Source organism: Nuphar pumila, chromosome 9, assembly GCF_984573655.1.
Source record: "Nuphar pumila chromosome 9, dmNupPumi1.hap1.1, whole genome shotgun sequence".
Taxonomy (NCBI): Eukaryota; Viridiplantae; Streptophyta; class Magnoliopsida; order Nymphaeales; family Nymphaeaceae; genus Nuphar; species Nuphar pumila.
In genome coordinates, this window is record NC_143257.1 from 78,572,373 (window position 1) to 78,600,246 (window position 27,874).

The 27,874-nt window shown below is 37.9% G+C and overlaps 1 protein-coding gene across 1 annotated transcript in view; it reads right to left on the reverse strand.

Moving 5' to 3' along the window:
• Positions 1-27,874, reverse strand: part of GRV2 (DNAJ heat shock N-terminal domain-containing protein) — a 247,129-nt gene that overhangs the window by 136,592 nt on the left and 82,663 nt on the right. Inside the window, exon 11 of the mRNA XM_090017668.1 lies at positions 8,106-8,246. Coding sequence (XP_089873794.1) covers positions 8,106-8,246 — 141 coding nt within the window. The remainder of the gene's footprint in view (positions 1-8,105; positions 8,247-27,874) is intronic.

Below are 27,874 nucleotides of genomic sequence, written 5' to 3' on the forward strand. Positions count from 1 at the left end.
CTTATACTCCCCAATATGTTCCATTTTGGAATCACCTTTCGACGTTTCAGCCATACCAAAAAAAAAACTCACTTGAACAACAAGTGTTCAAGAAAAAAAAAATCCTTCAACTCAGCAGGAAACCACTCCTGTTGTTCCACAAAATAAAGTTCAATCCAGCAGGAAATCACATCTGCTATTTTCCATGACAGAAGAGTAACTTCAGCTTCCGTGCTTCCTTAAAACCAACACTCGACACAACAGGGAGTTAGAAAAAAAAATAATTTCAGTTGCTGTAGTTACCACAGAAATCCCGATCCTTGCTGCACCCAAACACATCATCACACATGATAGAATGCAGTCGCAAGACACAATGTTAACTAAACCTGTTGTTCTCCAACATATACGACATGACATCCAGTAAATATCACACAAAATCAGCTTCTGCAAGAACTCAACACTTACGGCCACACAAAAAAAAAATTGTTGCTCCCAAACAGCAGGAACACACCTCGACGAGAATTCAACACTCACGACAACAGAAAAAAAATTCTGTTATTTCCACCCATCAAGAATATCCTTCGACACTTTATGAACCAAAACACAACTCGTCATAGCAGCAACAAGACTCGGCACCACCAGGTTGCAGCAAACTCCCAACAACGTAGGTAGTCACAAGGAGAGAAAACAAAAAGAAAGACGAGGAGATACGACACCCACAGCAGGCATCCACGACGAGCACGAGGAGATACGACACCCACAGCAGGCATCCACGACCAGCAGAATGCCCAAAAAAAATATTTAAAGTGCTGACCTGATTAGAACATTACTCAGCGTGATCGAAGTTTGATCACGATCATGAGAGCCTCCATGAATCGACTGAGTTCTGGTAGAGCACGATCACGCTCCCACGTCACAGTCGATATCTCGATCACGCTCCCACGTCACAGTCGATCACGTTCCCACGATCGGTTGAGGCTCTGATACCATGTAGAAGATGAACCGAACCTGAGAGAGAGAGAGAGACGGTTGAACATGAAAACAGAAAACTTAATATATCATTAGGGCTTCTCTCTATATTAAATAGAGAGAGGCAAAACACAGAAATTACATCTAAGACCTTATGAAAAAAGTATTTCAGAAAACCTCTAATAAAGAACAACTTAACCTAAAAACCACCTATTCTCAACATTAATAATTCTAATAAAGGAAATGTCATTCTTCGAGTGTACGTGGATGACATCATAATCACTGAGGAAGACAAGAAAGGAGTAGATGATGTTAAGATGATTCCTAAAAAGAAATTTGAAATGCCAAGTTTGTTGTAGATATTAAAGCGACGCATGGAATCAATGATGACAAATTTGTGAAAACTCCAAAAATGATAAATATGAAGATGAGAACTGATGGTGGAAAAAAATAGGAAAATCTCACACCTTATTGACAGTTGGTTGGATCTCCCATATAACTATCGATCACCAGGCCAGATGTTGCTGATGTTGTTCATACCAGAGTTACCGGAGGCATCTTAGATGGATGGGAAGCCCACTTTTCGAAAACTCGCTTCAAAAGTGTGATACTCCTCGCTTCCAAAACTTGATGGGAATCTCGATTCTCCCACGCTTCTCCTATGCTTTCCACATGCTTCATCTATTCTTATATGTTTTCTCATTCTACTTTTCATGTTTTTTATGTGTTTCCTTTCATGTGTTTCCTTTCACACTTCACAATCACTTACACGTACTTTCCCTAAATTGGGAAAAAAAATTGTTAAAAATTTAATTCTTACACTAAAAAAACATGAAATTTAAGAATAGTCACTTTTATTTTAGTTTTTATTTGCATTCCATTTCAATTCTCATTCAATTCTCATATGGCTTTTTTTTAAAATTTCTTGTTTCACGTTTCCCACATTTTAAAATGCATTGCTTCTCGCTTCCGCTTCACATATCATTTTCCGCTTCCTAGTCTAGCAACCTTGGTTCATGCAAGTTAATATTACATTCACCTACCTTTGTTCATATGGATGCAATGTTGCGTATAGTGAGATACATAAAAATTCTATCAACAAATGACTCTTTTTATCATCTACATCTCCATTGAATTTAATAACACATACTGATTGTGATTGGGGAAACAATCATCTCTCAACCACTAGCTTTTTTATGTTTGTAGGTGATTCCTTAATTTTTATGGAATTACAAAAAGCAAAAGTGTCCCTATCGTCAACCAAAGCAGAGTATTGAATTATGACAACTATCACTTCGGAGCTCATGTGGCTAAGACGATTGTTAGAGGACATGACAGTTCGTTTCATATAGCCATCCAAGTTATGTTGTGACAACAACAGTGGGATTTATATAGTGGGCAATCATACATTTAATGAGAGAGCAAAGCACATAGAAGCATATTGTTATTATGTTCGTGAAGAAGACCATATATCTATCCTACATGAATTTGAAGCATCAATTGGCAGATTTCTTCACCAAGGCTCTTCCTTCTCATAGATTCTATTTCCTCCTTAACAGACTTTTGGTAGTGACACTGTAAGTTGGCAAGGGAGTGTTAAATATTGTATATATATCATAGTTACAAATATCAGTATCGGCTATATCTTGGCGAGGCTATTTCTTGCGATATTATCAGTTTGGTGATAAATCTCGGGAAAATATCAGAAAAATCTTGCGACCTAAAAAATAAAAAATAACAAAAATAAGTAAAAAAAATCATGTTTAGACAAAAAAGTACATAAATAAAATATGTACAAGAAAGAAGAAAAATTATATCATGATATTAGCATGATAATATCACGATATATATAAATTTCCGATATTTTGAAAATATCGCAACATTTTACCTTTAATATCGTTTTTCCATCATATCACGATATTTTCGAAATATCGCCGATATAAGTGACTATGATATATAACATAGTATATATATATTCTCTATGTATACACATGCTATATGTATATTATATATGTATATGCATATGTCTATAGTATAATGTATTTAGGGCTAGATGTATTTTTGTTTTTTCTTTTATTTGTTTTTTAGTTATTGTATTTCAAATAGCTGGGTTGGTCAAGCCGTTAGACTAGTCTAACGGCCAGCCGTTATTTATTGTATTTCAAATAGCTAGGTGGGGCAAGCGGTTAGTGTAATAACCTCATTTTTTTCTCTCTTATTATTAAGAGGTATTTAAAATAAAGCATAAGTGGGCTTGGGATCCAAATCTCGGATCCAAGACCCAAAAAAGGGGAAATCATGGAATAAACTATGTGAGGTCCCATGGTTGGATCCATATGAATCCGACTTACAGATCCATTCCGCAAAAACATCGCAGATCCGGAATCCAGACCGTGTCCGGATCCCGGATATCCATCTCGGAACCAGACCCGGCCAGCACCCTATAAGGTAAATGAAATAAAATGTAGGGGCGCTACAGGGCCGCCCCGATGAGGAAGAGCGTTAGGGTTCTCTCAGAACCCTAACGCAGGTAACAGCTCGACGAAGGGGAGGGTTTTTGCGGAGCCGCCTCGCATGAAGTGGCCTTCCGTAACCGTCGGGGCCACTTTTCCCCCCTGTTCTATCCTTTTAAGCAACGCAAAGGGAGAGGAGGCCCTCACGAGCATCTTCTCTCCCCCTCTCTCTCGTTCGTCTCCCTGCTTGCAGTAGCCGACAACGTCGGTCGACAACGTCGCCTCCAGGTAAGCATTTGTCTCTCTGTTCTCTCTCCCCCTCTGTTTTATCTTCCCTCTTTCCCATTTGCCTCTCTGAGGTCGCAAGGAGATCGACAGGGAGTCGATGCCCCCTACAACAACTCTCCCCCTAGGTATTGTTTTTGTCGGGAGGCCGGCAGGGAGCTGACGGCCCCCTGCAGCATCATTTTCCCCCTCCCCGCTCTTTTCTTTCTTCTCTCTGCCTCTCTCTCTCTCTCTTTCTCTACAAGTGCTTCTCTCCGACGCGCCTAGCGGTTAGGGTTTCTTGAGGATTGGTTTGTTGCCGACTTGTTCTTCTTTTAATTGTCGTTGTTCTTTGGTTTGATGATGGAAGTCCTGACTGTATAGAAATGGAAGTAGTTTAGTTCCTAATATGCATTGTCGTCATTCATTCAATCAACAGTTTGAGGGTTCATCTAGGATTTGGCAATGCAAAGCAGATTTTCTTGTATGTTTTTACTTTTTGTTTTATTTTCTTGAAACTTTGTAGGAAGAGAAATTGCCGGACTCATGGAGAATGACTGCGTTGTGTGTGTGTGTGTGTGTGTGTGTGTGTGTGTGAGTGTGTAACAATGATGTTATGTGGTTCCTTCTCTAGTGTTCCTTCATCCTGTTCATTTTTGTGGTGCAATTAAGGTTTGAGAATGAGGAATTCTTTAACGTAAGTTCTGAGAAAATGGAGTTGTTAGGCTATTCAATAGCTCGGCGTCCTATTCCTAGGAAATAGTTTTGAAGTTGAGTTCGGTGCGGATAAACTCCTGCTATTCTGACTTTGTTGCATGAGATTCTCATGAGATCTCTGGTCTTAGGTGGGTCCTTGTACCCTAGGGTTCACGATTTGGTCAATTCATTAATAAATTGTTTATAGCACATGTTCACAGAGCATTTGGTGGGTAGGAGCAGTGGGTGCTCGTCATCGTGTATTGGGGCGTTGCAAGTTCAAAAAAAAACGATGGGGTTGGATATCTGGTCCGGACTCGCCGGGTGGCCTAACCCGCACACGCAGCCTCCTTGTTCTCCTTTCTTCATTCTTTTAGACTTTTTACTGCGGTGATTTTTCTCCCTATATTCGACAAACATTTGCGCCGCCGCCGATTGAGTCGTTCCTCGCCATCGCCATTTCTGAGTTTTCCTCCAAAGCATCGGTTTAAAGGTACGGGTTCTTTCTTTTGATTCAAGTGAGAAATCGAATATTGATTCTATTTTCATGCAATATTTAGTGTAAATCGATGGTTGAAGAGTGATTCTACGTGTTCAGTCTAGATTACATGGATAAGGATTCATAGATCCTCTATTATATGGGTGTTTTCGGTTCTTTACACATAAAAATTCTGCGTACGGATTGTTTATACAAAAACGGATTCATATTGGGTTATGATCAAGATTCATGCTACTTTAATCTGTGTTTCTGTTCTTTGATTGGGTTCTCGCTGGATGTAGTGTGAATGGCTTGATTGATGCTTAAAAAATTGATTTTCTGGCATAGCTAAGATCAATGCTTAGGTGGTGATTAGGTTTGCAAAATTGTTTTCAAGTTCATTGACTCAGCAAATTGCATATGGGTATATGTGAATTCTCATATAGAAAGCGTTCATGTTATTCCCTGATGTACATGTGTTAAAGGTTTATTCTTTCTTTCTACGCATGGGAATGTATGGACATGTGCGTGTATTCAAAACATGGATCATGAAAGTTTATTGTTGTTGCACTCACATGATTATATACTTGCATGCATGTTTTGGCAGAGGTGAATCAAGGAAAAATGATATTTCTCTTGTGCTTAGAATCAACATGTTATGCTTAATTAAGACATTAGTGCAATGTTGCTTGGATATGCTTGTGCATACATGGAATTGATGTATTTTGGCATGTACCTCATGGCGTGCGTGTTCACATATTTTAAGGTGAACTGGTTCATGAATAAAAGTATGCATTTGACTTGAGTATACATCTGAATTGAACAAAGACATGCTTATGAATATTTTTGTGGCATGCACATTATACATGTTTGCATTTCTAAATTTGCATCTAAATTTTCAAAAGGTGTGTACATGTATTTTGGTTCTCGAGACATATCAAGATTTGGAATTATTTATATGCTTTGACTTGATGTGGTATGCTTAGGCATCATACTATGTGAAATTGTTTCAAATGCATGCACATACATGAATTGATGTGTGTACATAAATGCATGAGTTGTTCACTTGTCCTAATTGAGATGATTCATGAGTGAATGCATGTACGTGGAATGATTTCGTAAAGGCACATGCACATGAATGGTGAACACATGCATATGAATGTGACATATAATGCACATGGTTAAATTGATACATATAAATATGCATTTGGAAGCATATTGACATCATTGCATATATTGCAAGTTATGGTTTTTGCGTATGATGCATCGATGGTCTAAATGAATTATCACGGGCTTGGAGAGCCTTGAGCTTTGGTTGCTCTTTCTTTAATTGTTTAAATGCATCGCAAAAATCACATTTATATTATGGTTTTAGTTGCGTTGTTCTATTGTTGTCATGTGTGGTAGACCATGAAGAGTTGCGCATGCTGATTTGCGAGCTTATGGTTGTATATTGATTTGCAATCCTATGTTATTAATTTTGCATGTTGATTTACAAATGTAATTTTATTACACTATATTGCATTGTTCTATGTGTTTCTACGGGCAGGAGTCTCGTGATGGTTCTCGCAGAGGTGGATGCGAGTTTTTGCCTTGTTTTTGCATGCTGAATTGCAAAACTCAATAATTGGCTTTTAATAAAAAGATAATGAATAAGAACAGTGTAATATATATTTTGGGATCTTCTATCTGGAGAATGAGAATCTTAGAGGTCTAGTCTTGGGGAGACTGTGAGGATACAAAAACTTTGTATGCTTTATTTTGTCTCCTGAACCTGATAATGAGGTTCCTTCTATTAGCTATGGTTTTAGGGAGAATCTGTCACTTTTCCTGGGAGTGGTGTTTTGATACAACTGTTGTTTTGGTACCAAGAAAGTGACACTTGTGGGCGTGGGGTGTCCCTTGTGACCTCGACATTAGATGTGGAGGTCTAATGTTTCAATGGATGGTGTTGTTTTCCTGACATCGGTCGAGGGCTAAGTTTGAAATACAATAATAAAATACAAATTGTATGTTAAGCTATCCTGAGAACCTAACTTGAGCTCGGGGATTTTACCCGTTTGGTGTATCTGCGGGCAACGGTAATTAAAAAGAGGAACTTAAATTGTATGCATTTAATAGGGCATGCATATGGAAAGGAAAACTTTAATGAAAGATAATAAAGTGTTCATGCATTGCACATAAATCATGTATATGTCTGCTCTGCATTAGAACATGCATATGTTATCTGTTCCCTTAATTGTTACATGTTGGTGGATACATGATGTTTAATCTCTCATGTCTTGCTTATTTAAATTGTGATTCATACTATTGCTCAATGATTTTTCATGCTTAGAAATTATTATCTGTTGCATGATTGCTTAATTGAAATTATGAAGTTGGCATAATTGCTTTCCTCTAAATGTTTGCATGAAATCGTATATGTATTCTTTTATGTCACTTGTTTCATTAGAAGTACATGTGTTCAAGATTGGATTTTGACCCCCTACTTCTATGGTTTTTCGTAGTCGCAGATGATCAGTGAAGCGACTGACTTCTGAGAGAGTTACAAGTGTCACCTTCTTGTTGAACGGTACATAGAGGGACAGTGTGGCTCAGTTTTTTCTTATTTACTTTTATGTCATTTAAAATAACTTTGATATGTCTTTTGCAATTATTATTAGATGTTCTTTCTTTTATGATTAATAAATAATGTGTTGCTATGGGTTGTGATGATAAGTGTAAGCTCTATTGTGGTGTGTGGTTATCCAGCTGAAATTGGAACTGTAAGGACCCCGGGTCTCTGCGATTGTTTTCGTACTTGTCTAAAAAAAATCCGCATATTTTCAAGGGGTATGAGTTGGGGTCATTACACTTGGAGTCGTTAGACTAGTCTTTGGCTCCTATTGTATATAAAATGGGATCTTCCCATTCTCGTTTTTATGCATTCCTCTTGATGCATTTCAAGCTAATAAAAATTGTTATTTTTACATTGTGAGTGTGTGCACTTGTGCCTTTGTGAGTGCATTGTTGTACTTGTATTCTTGCCCATAAGTGGCATTTGTGCTCTTTCCTGTTGTGGATTACTTCATTTCACTTATATAATTTTGCACAAAATAAAGTAACTAAATCCACCTAACCAATGCCACAAAATAAATACAAAAATAAACACTAAAATATGTGTCACTGCAATGAGGTGGAGAAAAATTAAAATCAAAAGCACACATGCAACCACATTCTCCCACTTCCCCCCAAACCAACCCACTGACCATAGATCGACCTTATACCTGTGCAATATGTGGAAGACAACGAGGGCTTGACAAAATCCTTTTCACTCGAGGAGTTGGAGTCACAATCTCTCCAGCATCATCCAGGTCAGAGTGGGCAGAGACCATGGTGTGTAAAATGGACAGTGCAGTCTCCCCTACCTGAGGACAGAACTTATCCATCATATATAACAGAAAATTCACTAACTGCAACAGCAGAAATGCAAGCAAAGGACATAATTGAAATTATTTGGCAAACATTCCTTACTATATTAAAATAATATGCAAACCACATAAAGGAAAGGCTAGCAAGTGACCATCAGAATCCATAAATATAGCAACAAATGATAAAACCAAAGATACTAGTTGGATGAGTTATGTGTCATCCTAGACGAACCTCAAGATATGAACACACATGTATCATACTTAGCTACAACAAGCTTTCAAGTGCATACAACAAAGTGAGGTAGAGAATGAGAAAAAATGTGTATGTTCATGTGTGATCACATCTGCATGTCTTTGTGTTAAATATTCTCAAACAGATACAGATTTGTATGTGTGTTAAGTGCTATCTATTTATGGTAAGAGACTGACAAACTTACAAAACATAGATACCTTCGTGGACATTATTAATCACCAGTCACTCTTTTAAATAGAGGACACCTCAAACCCCCCGCGCCCAGATGGTTAAAGGATATGCTTTCCAATTTACTTCAAAAAATGAGAGAGAGAGAAACCAAATCTCAGTCGGCAACATATCTTAAGATTTTCAGCATCCTAACATACTTGTAAATAGAGCCTAGATTCACATTTGCATAAGTGGTAACAAAGAAAAGGCATACAGTAGAATCGAAGTTGGTTTAGAATTTTGTAATGCAGAAGAGAAAAAACCTATTTGTTCGAAGATAAGACTGTTCTTGTAAATGATGTTTTTAAATCATCAATATTGGAAAAAAATGGTAGCCTGTTATTTGAACATGACTGAATCACAAAGCAGAAATTCAAACCATTCCAAATGAATAATGGGGAAAAAGGAAGAGAAAAAGCAAAGACTACTGACACATGTCAATGCCACTCAATAGTAAAGAATCCCACCAAATCCCAACAGTACTGGGGAGAAAAAAGCTTATGACTTCTGAGATGATGTCAAAAAAGAAAAGAAGGCTGGTGGAACAGCCCTTGGCGTGTTCAATTCAAGATGATTGTTTCCTATCCATTGTCTCTGGCTACTAGAATGCAATTTTTTCTCATCTTAATATCCCCTTTAGCCTTTAACTGAAGGTGTTATACCACCTTGCTTAAGATATTCATTTTTACTCTCCTTTTGATTATGTATACCCGTACTTGTTCAACTTATCAATTAAAAAGTATAAAAAAGATATCTTGTGTCAATCTTCCTAATAGAATAGCACACATCAAACCTAAATAGTGTCATATTGCCTTCCTCTATGCCAATTTCATCGCATTATCTCTGTCTGCATATTATTTTGGTGTATACGTGCATAAATATGTTGTAATGATCTTCACTAAAAAATGGCTTTCTTCAAAAAATCCTTTCAACGTTGCAATTCTATCTGAAATTTTGTAAACATACCTCATTCATCATTATTCACACAGCAACTAAATTTTTTTGGCAGATTCAAGATTAGGCACTACTTATCCAACTCTTTCCTCTATGTACACGTCATTGTTTCTCCTTCAAAATATCGGATAGCCATCTTCTATTTGTAGAAGTCCATCATAATGACATCTAGTACCATTATTTACAATTTTCATTTATCATGCCTAGCCAGCTTGCATTTAGTAATGCGCATGAACCCTGCATCATGTATTTTAACAATATATTTAAAAAGATTTGCATCAGATATTATTTTAGAGATTAAAAGCTTATGAACATGGAGGACAGCCATTCTTGAGATCTTATAAATGCTATACAAGCAACAGTCTCCAAAGAAAAACAACTCCCTGATCACTCTTTTAGTTACCATACTTTTGCAAGAAGTGCAATTTACATAAAATTGAATGATTTTCTGCTTAAGAAAAAAAAAACTATTGTAATTCATCATTGTAAATAGATGCCATTTATAGCAACTGCGAAAATCATGGAGGCCACTGCATATAATTAGACTACTACTATGGAAATTTCTTATCACCTGCATTGACAATGAGGCAACCATAAACGTCAACCCAAAAGCTGTCACACAGATACCCATTTCAAGTCCAGTGCCACATCCCCTTGAATAATAGTCATATAGGAAACTTCCAGAAAATGACCATGTTTGTCACTTCAGTAAGGGTAATTTTGTCATTTGACTAGATTTTATATAGGACTTTTTATTTTTGTATTTTTGTTCTATTTAATTTTCTGTTTTTTATACCCTTTTCCATAAGGGTATTTATGTACTAAGGCTAGCATATAGCTAGCCGTTGGGATATACTGTAATGAGACAAGGTACAATGGAACAATAGGGAAACAAACACAATGCCAACAAAGGGCTTTAATAAACTCACTTAAAGTTGGTCACTAATGGACCAACTACAATCTCAAAAGAGATAAAAATACCAAACAGCACAAGAGGCATACAAGCCTATAAGATGGGAAAAACTCTAGAGAAAACCCTCAAATGCTTCTAAAAGCATTGAGGAATAACAAGGGAGTGAGGCTCTATTTATAGAGCCTCACTCCAATACATGGGAGGCAGTCCAGCTCTTTGGACTGCCTTCCAACAGTCATTATTATGACTGTTGGGTGGCAGTCCAACGTCTAGTTGGACTGCTGCCCAACAGTCATATTTTTGACTGTTGTGCACAACAGTCATAAATATGACTGTTGTGCCTAAGCTGTATGGTAGTTTATTTATTATAATGTTAAATTACATTTCAGTCCCTAGTGGACTGTACTATATGATAAAAGACAAAAATACCCTTATCGGGTATTTGGATACAATTTTATTTTTAACACTCCTCAAACTTATGGGGAAATCACCGAAAGTTTGCTAAGAAGATACAAAAATTGAGGCAGTGGAAGAGCTTTGGAGAAGAAGTCTGCAATCTGAAATTCGGACTGGACATATGGCAATGTAATGGTCTCCTTCAAATATTCTTCGCGAACATAGTGACAATCCATCTCAATGTGTTTTGTTCGCTCGTGAAATGTGTGATTGCTGGCTATATAGATGGCACTTTTATTATCACAGCATAGCTTTGAAGATTCTGAGACATCAACACCCATATCGGAAAGTAGTGCTCTCATCCACACAACTTCAGTAGTTGTGGTAGCCATTGCCCTGTACTCAGCTTCCGTAGAGGATAAAGACACTTTCTGTTGTTTTTTGCATCGCCAAGAAATGAGAGAATTACCTAAAAACACACAAAAGCCAGTAGTTGAGTGACGGTTATTGGGATCTCCTCCCCAGTCAGAATCAGTGTAAGAAATAAGACTTAAAGATGAGGAAGAGGATAAGAATAGTCCTTTAGATATAGTTTTCTTGATATATCGAACTATTCTTAATACTGCACTCATGTGGACGGTTGTGGGCGCATGTTGAAATTGACTTGCAGAATGTACGGCATGCGCAATATCTGGTCTTGTAATGGACAGGTACATCAACGATCCAATAAGTTGTCGATAAGGGGTTAGATCATTTAATAATACTCCATCTTCAGCTCGCATTTTCGCATTTATTACTTCAAGAGTATCAACATATTTTGTGTCCGTGATTCCTGAACGCTCAACAATATCAGCTGCAAACTTGATTTGAGATAAAATATATCATCTTGGTAAGTAGGCTACTTCAATTCCTAAAAAGTATCTCAAAAAACCAAGATCAGTCATATCAAAAGATTTTTTAAGCAAAATTTTAATATCTTCAATTTTCTTTTGATCATTCCCTGTGATGATCATATCATCAACATACAAAAGAAGAATGATCAATGAGGTACCTGTAGATCTCACAAAAAGAGCAGTGTCAGTGTAACAAGATTTAAATCCAAGTTTTAATATCGTACCACTGAACCGATCATACCATGCTTTAGGGGCTTATTTAAGCCCGTATAGGGCTTTTTGAAGACGAAGGACCATGCCTTTTTCAATAGATAGACCAGGGGGAGGATCCATATATACTTCTTCATTTAAGTTTCCGTTCAAAAATACATTTTTAACATCTAACTGATATGTCGGTCATTTTCGAATGGATGCTATAGCAACTAGAGTTCTAACTGTAGTCATACGAGCTACTGGGGCAAAGGCTTCTTCATAATCTATACCATATTCTTGAGAATATCCTTTTGCAACAAGTCTTGCTTTATATCTCTCAAGAGACCGGTCACTTTTTGTTTTAATTTTAAACACCCATCTACACCCTATTGTCTTCTTTCCGATAGGAAGAGGTTGAATTGCCCAAGTGTGAGCCTTGTGTAATGCATCTAATTCAATTTTCATGGCTTCAACCCATTCGTTTATATCTTTGGCCTCGTTATAGTTGGATGGTTCATGATAGGAATGAATGGATAAAAGACATGCCCTGTAGTTTGGTAAGAAGGATTCATATGAGACAAACCTACTTGGAGGCCTATGTGTTCGTTCTGACCTTCTAACACTAGTTTCTTCAGTATTTGTTAATTGATTATATCTGTCAAGGGCACATGGATGCTCCCCAGTATTTCGTCTAGAGTATTAAAGAAGATCTTGAGATGGTTCACTACTTGACTCATTAATAGACTCGAAGGTTTCAATATCATTACTAATACCTTTATTGGGTGGCAGTCTTGAACTCCATGGTATTCATAAACCATGAGAGTATTTGTGCATTGCTTGCCTCCCAATCTTCCAATTTATTTTGGAATTCTTCTAAGGCTTTTCCTTTTTCTTCTTCGGACAAGGCTTTGACTTGATCTCCTTCTCTTCTAGTCAATTTGAGTTGTGGTTCACTAGTAGAACCACTAACAAAACCCCACAATTTTTTTCCTTTGATATGATTCTCCATAGCCGTCGCCCACATCAAGTAGTTGTTTTCATTGAGTTTGTAGGTGATGACGGTGGCGAACTCTCTTTCTCCCATAATGAATACTTGAGTTTAGACTAGAAGAGATAGGGAATGATCAATGATCGAAGAACACTTCCTTCACGAGATTCTCCTTCTTTCAAGAACCTCACTCTGATACCATGTAATGAGACAAGGTACAATGGAACAATAGGGAAACAAACACAATGCCAACAAAGGGATTTAATAAACTCACTTAAAGTTGGTCACTAATGGACTAAATACAATCTCAAAAGAGATAAAAATACCAAACAGCACAAGAGGCATACAAGCCTATAAGATGGGAAAAACTCTAGAGAAAACCCTCAAATGCTTCTAAAAGCATTGAGGAATAACAAGGGAGTGAGGCTCTGTTTATAGAGCCTCACTCCAACACATGGGAGGCAGTCCAGCTCTTTTGACTGCCTTCCAACAGTCATTATTATGACTGTTGGGTGGCAGTCCAACGTCTAGTTGGACTGCTGCCCAACAGTCATAAATATGACTGTTGTGCCTAAGCTGTACGGTAGTTTATTTATTATAATGTTAAATTACATTTCAGTCCCTAGTGGACTGTACTATATGATAAAAGACAAAAATACCCTTATCAGGTATTTGGATACAATTTTATTTTTAACATATACTAGCCATTAGAGAGCTTCTAACAGCTAGTTCAAACTTCAACTAGCTGTTGGATTTTTGTTGTGAATATATAGAGGCTTTAAGCCTATTTGTAAGTATGTTTTTCTAAAAGCATTTTGTGAGGAACTCAATAAAGACTTTATTTTTATTTGGTGTGTGCATTCTTGAGATATTTGGGGATTATTTTAGGGATATCTTGGACCCAAACACCATTTTTACATGGTATTAGAGCCAATATCCATTTGGGATTGACTTGGTGACTACCATCCGTTTTGTGACTCTTCGTTGAGCAAAAATTTCTTTTGGTCTATTTGGCGAAGACTTCAAGCTTGAATTTGTGTCCATACATGCTCATGGTTGCTCGAAGCTTTGTTTGTGAGGTCTTCTTGCTCCTGATGAACTCTTTTGGCGAAAAACTTGGGTTGTGGGCCATTTTTAAAGTGTTCTTTTCCAAGTCCATTCAAGAGTTTGTGACATCTTAGCATCATGGGTGAGAAGGAAGTCATGGTGACCCTCCCTTTCAAGCTCAACTCTACCAACCATGTCATGTGGGCTTCTGCTATGGAACATCACACAAATGATAGAGGTCTTTAGGGTCTCATTGACGAAACTGATCCTCAACCTCAACTCATTCTCTCAAGACCGAAGGAGGAGCAACAAAGGATGTGGAAGGAGATAAAATAACCAAACCTATTATTGAGTATGATAAGGCAATAAAGATATGGAGTCAAGGACTCTTAAATTATGATGTGGATCATTAGTTTGGAGGTTCGTATTTGTGCCAATTTATTTAAGTTTAAAAGAACCAATGAAGCATGGGAGTATCATAAGGGTATGTTCACCCAAAAAAGATCTTGCCCACAAATGGCATCTTGGCATCTTGAAGAAAAAAGTAGACTCACCAAGAAAGGAGAGATGAGTATTCATGATTATTTTTCCATTGTGTCATAATTATGGGATGAGTTGGCATTCTTTGAGCCTACTGGGACAATCTGAGAGATGCAAAAAAGAAAAAAACCGTTACAGTCCAGAATATGACAGTAGATCCAGATCCAGTGCCTAGGATCTAGACATCGTCTCCAGAGCCTTATGAGGTTCAACCAACACAGTGTGGGTCCTAGGTTGATGACGTGGCAGCTGATGTGGCTTCCCTGATTGGGGAAAGGTTAATTGTTCAAAGTCCCAGCTAGAAAGACGAGAAGCTGGACACATGACATCACCGGGAGGTAGGCCAATTAGCAGTAATGACCCACATAAGGAGGATGCAAATCCAAAAGAGCCCTAGGGGACATCCCCCCTTTTAGAAGTTAATTAGTTAATTGTTTTTAATTAAGATCTTTAATTGATTTAGTGGGATCCTTAGTTAAGTAAGAGACTTAGTTTAGTTGGTTTCTTGGCTTTTCTAATTAGATGAAGTTTTGTGTAATTAGGACTCAACCCTTGTTTTGCCCAATTTGCAACGACGAGAATCGTCAGACCTCTTCCCCACCATGTTCAACAGGGTTCTGCACCCCCGACATGTGTACCACAGGTCCCACGATCCAAGAATCTCAGGTTCGATCATCTTGAGTCCGTTAGGCCCAAATTGAAATTCTCATCTGTCGAAAATTCGAACTTACCTTCGGGCTTTCTTCCAAACCACCTACCTCAAAAATTCCAAAAGGTCTAATAGAGTGGTATCAGAGTGAACTTGTCTAAATGGAGCCTCCACCCTCTAACATTGATAAGATGGAAGAAATGTGCAAGCATGCAGTACAGGCTTGAGCGATTGCTGAACAAACGTAAGCCAAACTTTTTTGGCAATGGAAAGCGAGGATGTAGCAAGGCAATCGCTTGGAGTGCATAGAGCGGTCGATTGCAGACCTCGTAGATCGCATCAAGGTCCTCCAACTCAACACAACAAGACAGACAGGCCACCACGGTTTCGTCTTTGCCAGTGGGCATATGGAAGAACCGAACTGTCACGGGCTAAATTTCACATGCACGTGCGGCGTTGGGGGAACCTTGACCCAACAAGCCTTTTAGCGAGTTCTAAAAGTGAAGGCAGCGGATCTTTCAAAGCAACAAGTGTGCAAGCAGTATTACATGCAAACACACAATTACAAAGAAGCAACAATCACATAGAACAAAGAGAGTAGAGAGAGATGGAGAGAATAGAGGGGGGGAGAGGAACGTTCAATAACAATCAATTCATTGAACATAGGTAAATACAATAGGGACGTGCACCACAATCTCATTAAGGGAAATGCAAATTACAGGTATGTACAGTTGTACAAACATTACAAGGCCGAAAGGCCTGTGTGAGCCACGCAAGGTTTAGTATAAGGCAAAAACTGCGCAAAAAGTTTGGGTGTAACATTCTCCCCCACCTAAGTTGTCAACGTCCCCGATGATAGGGCCCATGCTTCATACTCATCCACTGCTGAGGGAAACTGATGCACATTCTTTGCTTTCTCCCAACTGGCTTCTTCTTCTGGCAATCATTTCCATTTGACAAGATACTCTTTGATCTGGCCTTGACGATTGTACAAATGATCCATGATGTACTCTACTTCTTTGGCGTCAATTGTGCGAAGAGGTGTTGGCGCTTGCGTCGATTGATTGTGGTTGTTATCTTCTTCATCAGCATGGAATGACTTTAGGTTACTGACGTGGAAGACTGGATGTGTTTGAAAGTGCGGAGGAACTTCGAGCTTGTAGGCGAGGTTGCCTACACGTTTGATGATAGAAAAGGGGCCTTCGTATTTACAAACGAGGCCCTGATATAGACCCTGAAAGATCTTGATTCTCTCGAGATGCAATTTGACCAATACTAGGTCTCCGACTTTGAACTCTGCAAGGCGACGCTTCTGATCCGCCCACTTCTTCATCCTCTTGGCAGCTTTGTGCAGAAACACCTTGGTCGGCTTTGTTTGATCCTGTCAGTCTTAAGCAAAACGATGGGCAAGTGAAGTCTTGCCCTTATAATTCGTCGCGATGGTGTGCGACGTCTAGGGTGTCTCCTCATTGCCAACTCAAAGGGACTATGGCCAGTTGATTCACACTTCTGCAGGTTGTGGGAGAACTGAGTGACGTCCAGAAGGTCTACCTAGTCTTTCTAATTTGTGTTGAAACGAAAAGAATGAAAAATTCTCATTAACGATTAACCCTAATCCTCCTTAAGTAGTGATTAGGGTTAATGAGTAAATTTACAAAAGAGTACATTAAAGATTAAATAATAAATAAGACCACTTGATAACCTTTCTAATTTCTAATAAACCCCTCACGATAATATCTCTCAACACTCCCCCTCAAGCTGGAGCATAGATATCAATCATGCTCAGCTTGTTACAACACTTTGAAAATTCTGCGAGAGATAGGGGTTTTGTGAAAACATCTGCTACTTGATCTTCTGAAGTCACATGCACAGTTGATATATTTCCCACTTGAACCATATCCCGAATATAATGGCAATCTATCTCAATATGCTTAGTCCTCTCATGAAATACAGGATTATTAGCAATGTGCATGGCGGCCTTATTATCACACATCATCTTCATAGGTACAAAAACCTTTATGCCCAATCCAGTAAGCATAGATTTTATCCAAATCATTTCAGCAGCAGTTTATGCCATGGCCCTATATTCTGATTCAGCACTTGATCTTACTACTACAGCTTGTTTCTTGCTTCTCCATGATACTAAGTTGCCACCAACAAAAACACAGAACCCTGTAGTAGATTTTCTATCATCAACAGACCCGACATAGTCAGAATCAGTATACGCAACCACATCAAGATTTGCCCCTTTTGTAAACAATAGACCTTTTCCTGGAGATGTTTTCAAGTATTTAAGAACCATCATAGCTGCCGCCCAATGAACTTTCCTTGGTTTATCCATGAATTGACTCAACTTGCCAACAACAAATGATATGTCAGGCCTAGTTACAGTAACATAGAGAAGTTTACCAATGAGAGTCCTATAGGACTTACTATCAACTGACTCAAATTGCTCGTTATACAGGAGAAGTTTAGGATTCATGGGAATATTGGCCGGTTTTGCACCAAGCATACCTGTCTCTTGTAAAAGATCAAACACATATTTTCTCTGAGAAAGAACCATACCTTCTCTATTTCTTGCTACTTCGATTCCCAAGAAGTACCTGAGAGGACCCAGGTCCTTTGTAATAAAGTATTTTTGCAGATATGCCTTGGTGCTGAAAATTTCCTGCTCATTATCTCCAGTTAAAATTATATTATCAACATAAACAACCATAATCACACAACCTTTAGAACCATTCTTTATGAACAAATAATGATCTGATGGTGACCTCTGGAACCCAAATTTAGACATCACCTCAAACAATTTGTGAAACCATGCCCGCGGGCTTTGCTTTAGCCCATATATTGCCTTTTTTAGCTTGCACACTTTGTCACACTCCCCCTGTCGTTCGAAACCAGGAGGTTGTTGCATATAGACCGTCTCAAAAAGATCCTCATACATAAAGGCATTCTTCACATCAAGCTGAGTCGTACTCCACCCATGATGAACAGCCACAGAAATAACAAGTGTATAGTACCCATTCTGGCAACGGGAGAAAAAGTCTCAAAGAAGTCCACCCCATATGTTTGGGTGTAGCCTTTGGCGACTAGACGCACTTTATGTCTCTCGAGAGTGCCGTCAAAATGATATTTAACAGTGTACACCCACTTACAACCAACAATGTCAGCATCAGAAGGAGGATCGACAAGTTCCCACGTCCCTTGAGAAATCAAGGCATCGATTTCTTCTTGCATTGCTTGTTTCCACTAAGGATCTAATAAAGCTTGTTGATGATTGATAGGACTGGAGATGGCAGATAAAGCAGATAGAAAGTTTTGCATGCTCTTTCCAATCTGGTCTGTGGACACAAACTTTGAAATAAGGTGCAGAGTACACTGACGCGTACCTTTCCTCAGGGCTATGGGCAACTCATTTTCAATCTCTGGATCTGCTCCTACTATCATCAAGAGCTGCAATAGAATCATAAACATGATCTGGATCCCTGTCAGCAGGAAAAGAAGACTATGAAAGTCCACGAGAGGAGGTTTGACGGCGAGTATACACCAATGGAGGATCATGGAACCGAGTTAAAGGGGGATCAGAACATAATGAAGGCCCCAAAGGTACTGACTCCAAAAGAATGGGAGGAATAGGTAAGGGAAACAATTTGGACATATCAGGATTCACATGAGATGCGCACGGTGAAAAATAAGGAATAGACTCAAAGAAAGTGACATCTTCAGTGATATTTACGAGCAATGGGGTCAAAACATTTGTATCCTTTTTGGGTTTTTTGATACCCAAGAAAGACACACTTTGTTGCTTGTGCAGCTAGTTTGTCCCTAATAGGTCTCAGTTTTTGCACAAAACAGACACAACCAAATACCTTAGGAAGAACTTTAAACAAGGAACAATCAGGATAAAGTTGTCTGATAGGAATTTGATCATTAAGAGCAGTAGATGGCATCCTGTTAATAAGGTAACAAGAAGTAAGAAGGGCATCTCCCCAAAAATAAGTTGGCATGTTTGTTTGAATCATAAGGGTTCGAGTTACTTCCAAAAGGTGTCGGTGTTTTCTTTCAACTACCCCATTTTTGTTGGGATGTATGGGCACATGAAAATTGAGGGCAGATCCCATTATGAGGATAAAATTGTAATAGTTTGTTATATTTGAATTGAAGAGCATTGTCAGTGCGAACAATTTTAACAATGGAACCAAATTGAGTCTTTATTTCAAGAATAAAAGATTAGAGAATACACAAGACTTCAGATCTCTCCTTTATTAAAAAGACCCAAGACACTCTAGAGTAGTCATCGACAATGACAATGTAATACTTAGACTGAAACCTATTTGGAACCCGACTAGGCCCCCAAACATCAACATGAATTAGATCAAAAGGACTGTGACTAGAACCACTCTGACTCAAAGAAAAGGAACTATGATGATGCTTGCCGAGCTGACACGCTTCACACTGAAAGGTCGTTGTAGGAGACCTGTGGAATGACTCTTCGAAGCTTTGAAAGAGAAGGATGACCCAATCTGAGATGCCATTGGTAGGATTTAGAACTTGATTCCTCATATGAAGTTGCTACTCCAACTGGTTGTGTAAGATAGTAAACACCGCCCCTCCTCATGGCCTCCAGCAATCTTCTTCCCAGACAGCAAATCCTGAAATACACAAGAACTCGGGTCAAATATAACTCGACAATTTAGTTCTTTTGTGAGTTGGCTTACGGATAATAAATTCTTAGGAAACTGTGGAGCATAGAGATCATTTTGGATCCGTAATGTAGGTGTAAGATTCACATCTCCTTGCCCCACCATTGGGGATAATCTACCATTTGCCAAATTAACATGACGAGGGAAAGATTGATGGACCAGTGTAGAAAAACTATGTGAATCTCCACAAAAGTGTCGAGATGCTCCAGAATCAATAATCCACATCTTACCCCCATCATCCACCTGAGTACCTGCAGAGCATGCCCCATCAGTCACTACAGTAGAGGCAAACATTGATGCAGAACTCTGAGAAAGAAGTTGATCATATTCTGCATGACTGAGAGTGATTGTATTGGTTGAAGAGGTAAGCACAGGTTCACTGAAAGAAGAAACACTCTAAGTTGTTGCTTTGGGGAACAAGGATGAGCTCTGAGGGCGACTTTTAGGGTTCTTATCCCAACAACGATCCTCAAGGTGTCCCTGCTTGCCACAATATGTACACTGAAGTCTGCTATGACCTCCAATGCCTCTTCCACGACCTCTACCTTCGGAAGAACTAGGTAAACTATGTTAAAATGTATTCTTCAATCATTGTAATTATATATATTATATATATATAAAGGATGATACATATACATATATGGTATATATGTATATGTATCCTCCTAATTATATATATAAAATATATATTTCTCTATTATTAGTCGTAGGAGTAGTTTAGTCATTTTACTTATTTGGAATATGATTGTAATTTTCTTTTTCTTTTTATTTTTGTGGTTTGCGCCACCTAGGGAGGCTCCCCAAAAGAGTCGTTGGGGAGCTCCCAACGGTCACAAATGTGACCGTTGGGGGCTCCCAACGACTCCTTTGGGAGCCCCCTATGTGGCTCCTCTTTTGTATTATAAATAGGGGTCTCCCCCTTGTAATTCATTATTATAGAGGGAGCTTAAGCTCCATTGTAAAAGGGTTTTTACCCTCTTTTTCATAATAAAGAGATATTCTTTTAGCCTTTTGGCTTAACCCCTTTATGGGTTGGAGCCCCCTATGTGGCTCCTCTTTTGTATTATAAATAGGGGTCTCCCCCTTGTAATTCATTATTATAGAGGGAGCTTAAGCTCCATTGTAAAAGGGTTTTTACCCTCTTTTTCATAATAAAGAGATATTCTTTTAGCCTTTTGGCTTAACCCCTTTATGGGTTTATGTGTTTAGCACTTTATATGCTTTTGATTGCCCCTTACTGGGTTTGTGTATTTGCACCTTTAGTGTGCATTTATGGGTTCATTATCGAACCTGTTGTTTTCTAACATGGTATCAAAGCAAGGTTACGATCGGGTTGTCTTTTGGTGCATCAGAAAGCGTGTCACTCAAGAAATGGTGAAGTATTCATTGTTCTTTCTCTTTTTTGAAGTTATTCAGTATATATTCCTTTTCTTAAAGTATTATGCATTATGAAACTATTCTTCTTGCATATATTTTGTATATTTAGTGTTTATGATAGTTGAATCCTTTCTTTTCACATTTCACATTTCACTTGTTCGCATGTTTTAAAATATCTCCTTTTAAATTTGGTAAACCTGTTTGTTTTTCAAATATATGATTGCTCAAAAATGGGTCGTATATTATATTTTTAAATTTGATGTCAATCCTACTTGAACTCGTATGGCTTTAGGTGTTTTCTATTATGTAGATTCAAGTATTAAAAGCATGAAGTTCATATTTTCCATGTCTTTGTGCATTTGTATCTGTGCCTTTGTGCACTTGTGAGAGTTCTCATTGTGCCCTTGTGCACACTTCTTAGCATTGTATTTATACACGAATATTTTTTAGAGATTTTTATATAAATGAGTATACATGGTTGTGATAAAAATCTTTTGTATGTGTAATAAGTTCTTAAAGAAAGTTTGGATGAGATTGAATTTTTTTTTTATATGAAGGATTGTGATAATTCACATATTTCCCTACGCATTCATCGATTACCCAGCACATATAATAGTAATTTATGTTTTTTCAAAATTGTCTTCAATTATGTGAGATTTATGATTTTTTACATAATTGTTTCATGATTGACCTATAAGTTAACTTCTAAAATTATATATGTTTTCTTGCTAAATTAATGATCTTTGCTTAAAAGCTATGTCACATGGGTGCGGGTGCGGGTGCGGGTGCGGGTGCGGGTGCGGGTGCGGGTGCGGGTGCGGGTGCGGGTGCGGCACAATTTTAAAATTTTTGGACACGGGGACTCGGCAAAAAAAAAAAAAAATATATATATATATATATATATATATATATATATATATATATATAAAATTTTATTTTATTTTTAAAATGCCACAGGTGTCTGTGCAGTCACAGACTGTGACTGTGCACAGGCACAAGCACAGCACTGTGCACTGTGCACTGTGCACAGTCACAGACTGTGCACTGTGCACTGTGCACTGTGCACAGTCACAGACTGTGCACTGTGCACACTGCAAAGACTGTGCACAGTCTGTGACTGTGCACACTGCAAAGACTGCACAGTCACAGTGCCTTTTTTATATATTTTTTTTAAATAAAAAATATAAAAAATTAGTTTTTTAGGGACATTTTTGGACTCGGTCAAAGTTGACCGAGTCCAAAATGTGGACGGACTCGGCCTGGACTCGTTGACCGAGTCCGACTCGGCGTTGACCGAGTCCGGGCCGAGTCCGAAGCCGCACCCGAGTCCGCACCCGTGTCGGGGCGTGTCGACTCGGGTGCGGCACCTCCTTAGCCGAGTCTGTGTGACATAGCTTAAAAGGCTCTTGACTCTCATATGAAGCCTAATTTGTTTTGATGTCCTTTCTTGTTTATGAATTTTAGTGCATTTTTTGTGAAAAATTGATATAATTCTTGTATGAGAATTTCTCACATCTAAATCTTTGTTGTTCACTTTTTTATAAATCCTAAGTAGTTCTTGTTAATGATAACTATTTGTGAGAACTCCTAAAGGTCTTTCAATGTTTTTGGTTTATTTAAAGAATTTCGAAATTTTTTTGTGATAAATATGTTGTATGAACCATTGTGTTCATTAAGAAAGATCTTTTAAAAGAACTTCCCACACTATATAGAATCTTAATATGCATAGTATGTCTATTGCATCTTTTGGTATAAAAGATTTCATTAGTTTTGATATTTCTTCTAATGATGCAACTTTATAAACTTGTTTGTTTGTATTTTTCACATAATATTTCAAAACCTCTTGATTGTATCTCTTCTTTTAAAGGATGCCTACGTTGGTCGTAATATGGTCTCTTTTGTCTTAAATTGCATTTGTTAAGCATATAATTGCATAATTAAAGCTTTAGAGTCTCAAGCATTGCTTTTTTATGAAGTGCATGCCTTAAGTGCATACTTGCTCACGTTTGTGTATTTTACGTATTTTGTGCACATTTGTTTCTCAAGTATTTGCGCTTGTATGGATTCCTTCTTTTCTATGAAATATATGCCTTAGTGCATGTTTGCTTTGTTTACGCCTTTGTGCGTATTTGTTCAACTGTTGTGTGAGTGCCTTCGTGCACATCTTTTGTAAAGCTTTTTGTGCTTGTATGTGTATTGTCTCTTCGTAGACATTTTTACATTGTGAAGCTTTTGTGCACATTTCTTTTTGTGAAAGTGTAATGGACTTGGATATTGACTCTTATGTTTAATCATTATAAGACATTGTAAGTGCTTATAGCACTTTGTATGTTTCCGCATATCTCATCACAATTAAAGAATATTAAAACTTGTATGGAATTTAATCCCAGTTTTATAAATTTTCAAGTACTTTTGAATATTCTTTCTTTGGGTGTTGTATTAAAGCTCTCTTTGTGAACCGTTATGGTTCTTGTGATTCTCTTTGTTAAAAGCTTGGTTCTCTTCTCTTGATTATCCCAAGAATTTCTTTATATGTCATTATGTTTTTTAAAGAGTATTTTTACCTTTTATGTCACTTATTTTGTCCATCACAAGTTGTTATATGATGCATCAATCCCTTTTGGCCTTGTTATTATTATATTAGAGATGTTTATCGAGGTGAGTTATGGGCACCTCGTGTTATATCATTTTAGATTGTCAACTTGTAGTTTGACTCTAAGATGACTTGTTTTGAGATCTCTAATTATGAGTGTGTCACTCATTTGTGTTTTAGCCGTTGTTTTTATGAATGCTTTTAATTATATATACTTGTGATGGATGTCTAAAGTTTGAAACCTTAGTGTTTCAAGGTATATTGAGAAATTGATGTTCTTTAATTGTATTTTCATTGCAAGCTTTATTGCCTCAAGTGTCTTCTCTTTTTATGCCTCTTATCTAAGTGTCATCATATGTAGACAAGACATATTGTTCACACCTTTGTGTGTGTTTTTAGCCCTATGTTGGCTTTGTTCTCTTGGTTTAGTAGCTGAACACACTTGTCTTGAGTGTCATTATATGTAGACAAGGCACGTTAACTCACACCATTTGTGTGATTTTAGTCTATGTTGGCATTTGTCTCCTTGTTCTAGTCGCTAAGATGTGTGCCCATGCTTGGCTTCTTTCACTTATTTCAAGTGTCATTTTATGTATACAAGAGATGTATTGTCACACCTTCGTGTGTGTTTTAGCCCATGGTTGGCTTGGTACTCTTGTTCTAGTAGCTAAACATGCTTGTTTTTTAGTGTTATTTTATATAGACAAGAGATGTTTTTGGTCCATGTTGACATTTATTCTCTTGTTCTAGTCGTTGATACACTCATTTCAAGTATTATTACATGTAAACAAGAGGTATTTTGTACACACATTTGTGAGTGTCTTTGACCTTTAATGGCATTATGATTATGTCCTTGTTCTAGTAGCTTATACACTTAATTTATAGGTTTTGGAGGACTAATAAGGTGGTTGATTGTAGTGGATAAACTATTGTTGAGATTTACAAAATTCCATATTTATGGGAATTTGAAATTTGGTTTTGATATGAGTTTTTCTAACTCATATTCTTTTTATAGCACATTTGCTATGTGCACATGTTATTCAAATCAAAGAATATATTTTGATTGTTTTGTCTCATAAGTAGACTTAAAACTTTTGAACTCTTGTGTTTTATACACTCACTTTTATCACATGCTCTTGAGCATTTCCTTTGTGAAATCGCCTTCAAGAAAATTGCTCAAATCAATAACACTTGTTTTTCTTTATTGTAATCTCAAGTAATATTACTTGATTAAAGTATGATTGGAGCATGTTCATTAATGATTCTTTTAAGTGTTGATTCAATATGCATATGCTCATAATGTCTTTTTAAGCTCTCACTTGATTAAGATTCATATATTTTCTTACGAGTTGGTGCTTTGAAGGCTCTTTATGTTGTCCCTTCATGAACTATTTCAATATTCTTCATTGTGGCTTCTTGGTTGTTCGTCATTGAATCGTATGAATGCATTAAGCATTCTTATTATACATTTTTGCGTACACTTTAAAATTTTCTCATTACTTTTTAAGTATATAATTTTGAAAGTTGGTCTTCTAAAATCATGTTGCATGCATAAGTAATTATCTTGTCCTGACGAATCTTGTGTTTTAAATAAAATAGTTATGCCTTCATTATACATAGTGTTGAAAGAAGCACCAAACCCTAGGTAGAGAGAGAGAGTTAGAGGGAGAGACGGTTGCACAGAGAAAACACTTTTCACTATTATTAGGGCTTCTCTCTATGTTAAATAGAGAGAGTCTAAAAAGAATAATTACATCTAAGACCATTATGAAAAAATAATTTCAAATAGCCTCTAATATAAAAAGACTTAACTTAAAACTTATTCTCAACAATATAAACTTAAAACTTAAAACCTCTTAATCTCAACACTCCCCCTCAAGCTGGAGCATAGATATCAATCATGCTCAGCTTGTCACAACATTTTGAGAAATTTGGTCTCGCCAGGGCTTTGGTAAAAACATCCGCTACTTAATCTTCGGAAGATACATGATCGGTGCAGATAAACCCAGCTTGAACCAGGTCACGATCATAGTGACAGTCAACTTCAATATGTTTAGTCCTTTCATGAAACACTGGGTTGTTGGCAATATATGTAGCAGCCCTATTGTCACACATCATCAACATAGGAAGGGATACTTTCTCCTGAAGCTCGGTCAAGACTGATTATACCCACATAAACTCAGCTGCAGTCTGGGCCATTGCTCGGTATTCAAATTCAGCACTCGACCTGGCTACAATGGTTTGTTTCTTACTCCTCCAGGTAACAAGATTTCCTCCAACAAACACACAAAATCCAGATGTTGACTTCCTATCTTCGACAGATCCTGCGTAATCTGCGTCAGTGTAAGCAACCACATCCAAAGATGGATTTTGTTTAAACAACAGACCTTTACCAGGAGATGACTTTAAATACCGAAGAACCATCATAGCAGCATCCCAATGAACTTTTGTAGGTTTGTCCATGAACTGACTGGTTTTACTCACGGCTAATGAAATGTCAGGTCTAGTAACAGTCACATATAGCAACTTACCCACCAAGGATCTAAAGCTGGCACTATCCACATAGTCAGACTTCTCATCGAACATGTGAGTTTTGGGATCCATTGGAATATTAGCAGGCTTAGCTCCTAGCATTGCAATCTCTTTTAATAAGTTCAACACATACTTTCTTTGAGACAACACTAAGCCCTCTATGTTTCTTACAACCTCGATACCCAGAAAATATCGAAGGTGACCAAGATCTTTAGTAACAAAGTGCTTCTGAAGATGATCTTTTGTTGTAGAAATATCTTGGGCACTGCTCCCTGTTAATATGATGTCATCGACATATACCACCATAACAACAATTTCAGTACTGGTTTTCTTGATAAACAAGGAATGATCTGAAGCTGACCTGACAAATCCAAAGCTCGGCATTACCTCAAATAACTTGTGAAACCATGCCCGCGGACTCTGCTTCAGGCCATAAATAGCCATCTTCAACTTGCAAACCTTCTGACACTCCCCCTGAACCTCGAAGCCTGGGGGTTGTTGCATGTAGACAGTTTCATGCAAATCCCCATACAAAAAGGCATTCTTGGCATCCAACTGAAACAAGGGTCATCCATGGTGCACAGCAACAGAAAGAACGAGACGAATAGTGCCAAGACGAGCAACTGGGGAGAAAGTTTCAAAAAATTCAACCCCATAAGTCTGAGTGTAGCCTTTTGCAACCAACCGAGCTTTGTACCGTTCAATCGACCCATCCGAGTTATATTTAATGCTATATACCCAATTTGCAGCCTACAATATCTGCATCTGTGGGAGGATCAACCAAGTCCCAAGTGCCTCGAGACCATAGGGCATCCATCTCATCACGCATAGCCTGCATCCAGTTGGAGTCGACTAGAGCTTGACTGTGATGAAGCGGAACAGAAGAGGCAGACAGAGCAGAAATAAAATTCTTCATAGATGCCCCAAGATTAGCTTCTGATACAAATTGCGTGATGGGGTAAAGAGTCCACTGTCTCTTTCCCTTGCGCAGAGCAATGGGAAGATCAACATCAGTTGTAGGGGCAACAGTTTGCTCAGAAATACTTACTTGAGGAGAAAGAGGTGATGGTGGCATGGAGGTAGGAGGCACCCTGTGCGTGTATACTATGGGAGGGTTTCGGAAGCAAGACACACCCAACACTGGAACCAAGGACTGAGGAGGAAGCAACTCTAACGAAAAGGGAGGAATCGGCAGAGGAAGGATATCACCAAGGCTCTCCTGTAGTCTGGGAGTAGTACTTGAAAAATAAGGAATAGACTCAAAGAAGGTAATGTCCGCACTAACATACTCTTTATGAGATATAGGGTCGTAGCAACGATATCCTTTTTGGTTCTTAGGATACCCAAGGAAAACACATTTAATAGACTGCGCAGCAAGTTTATCT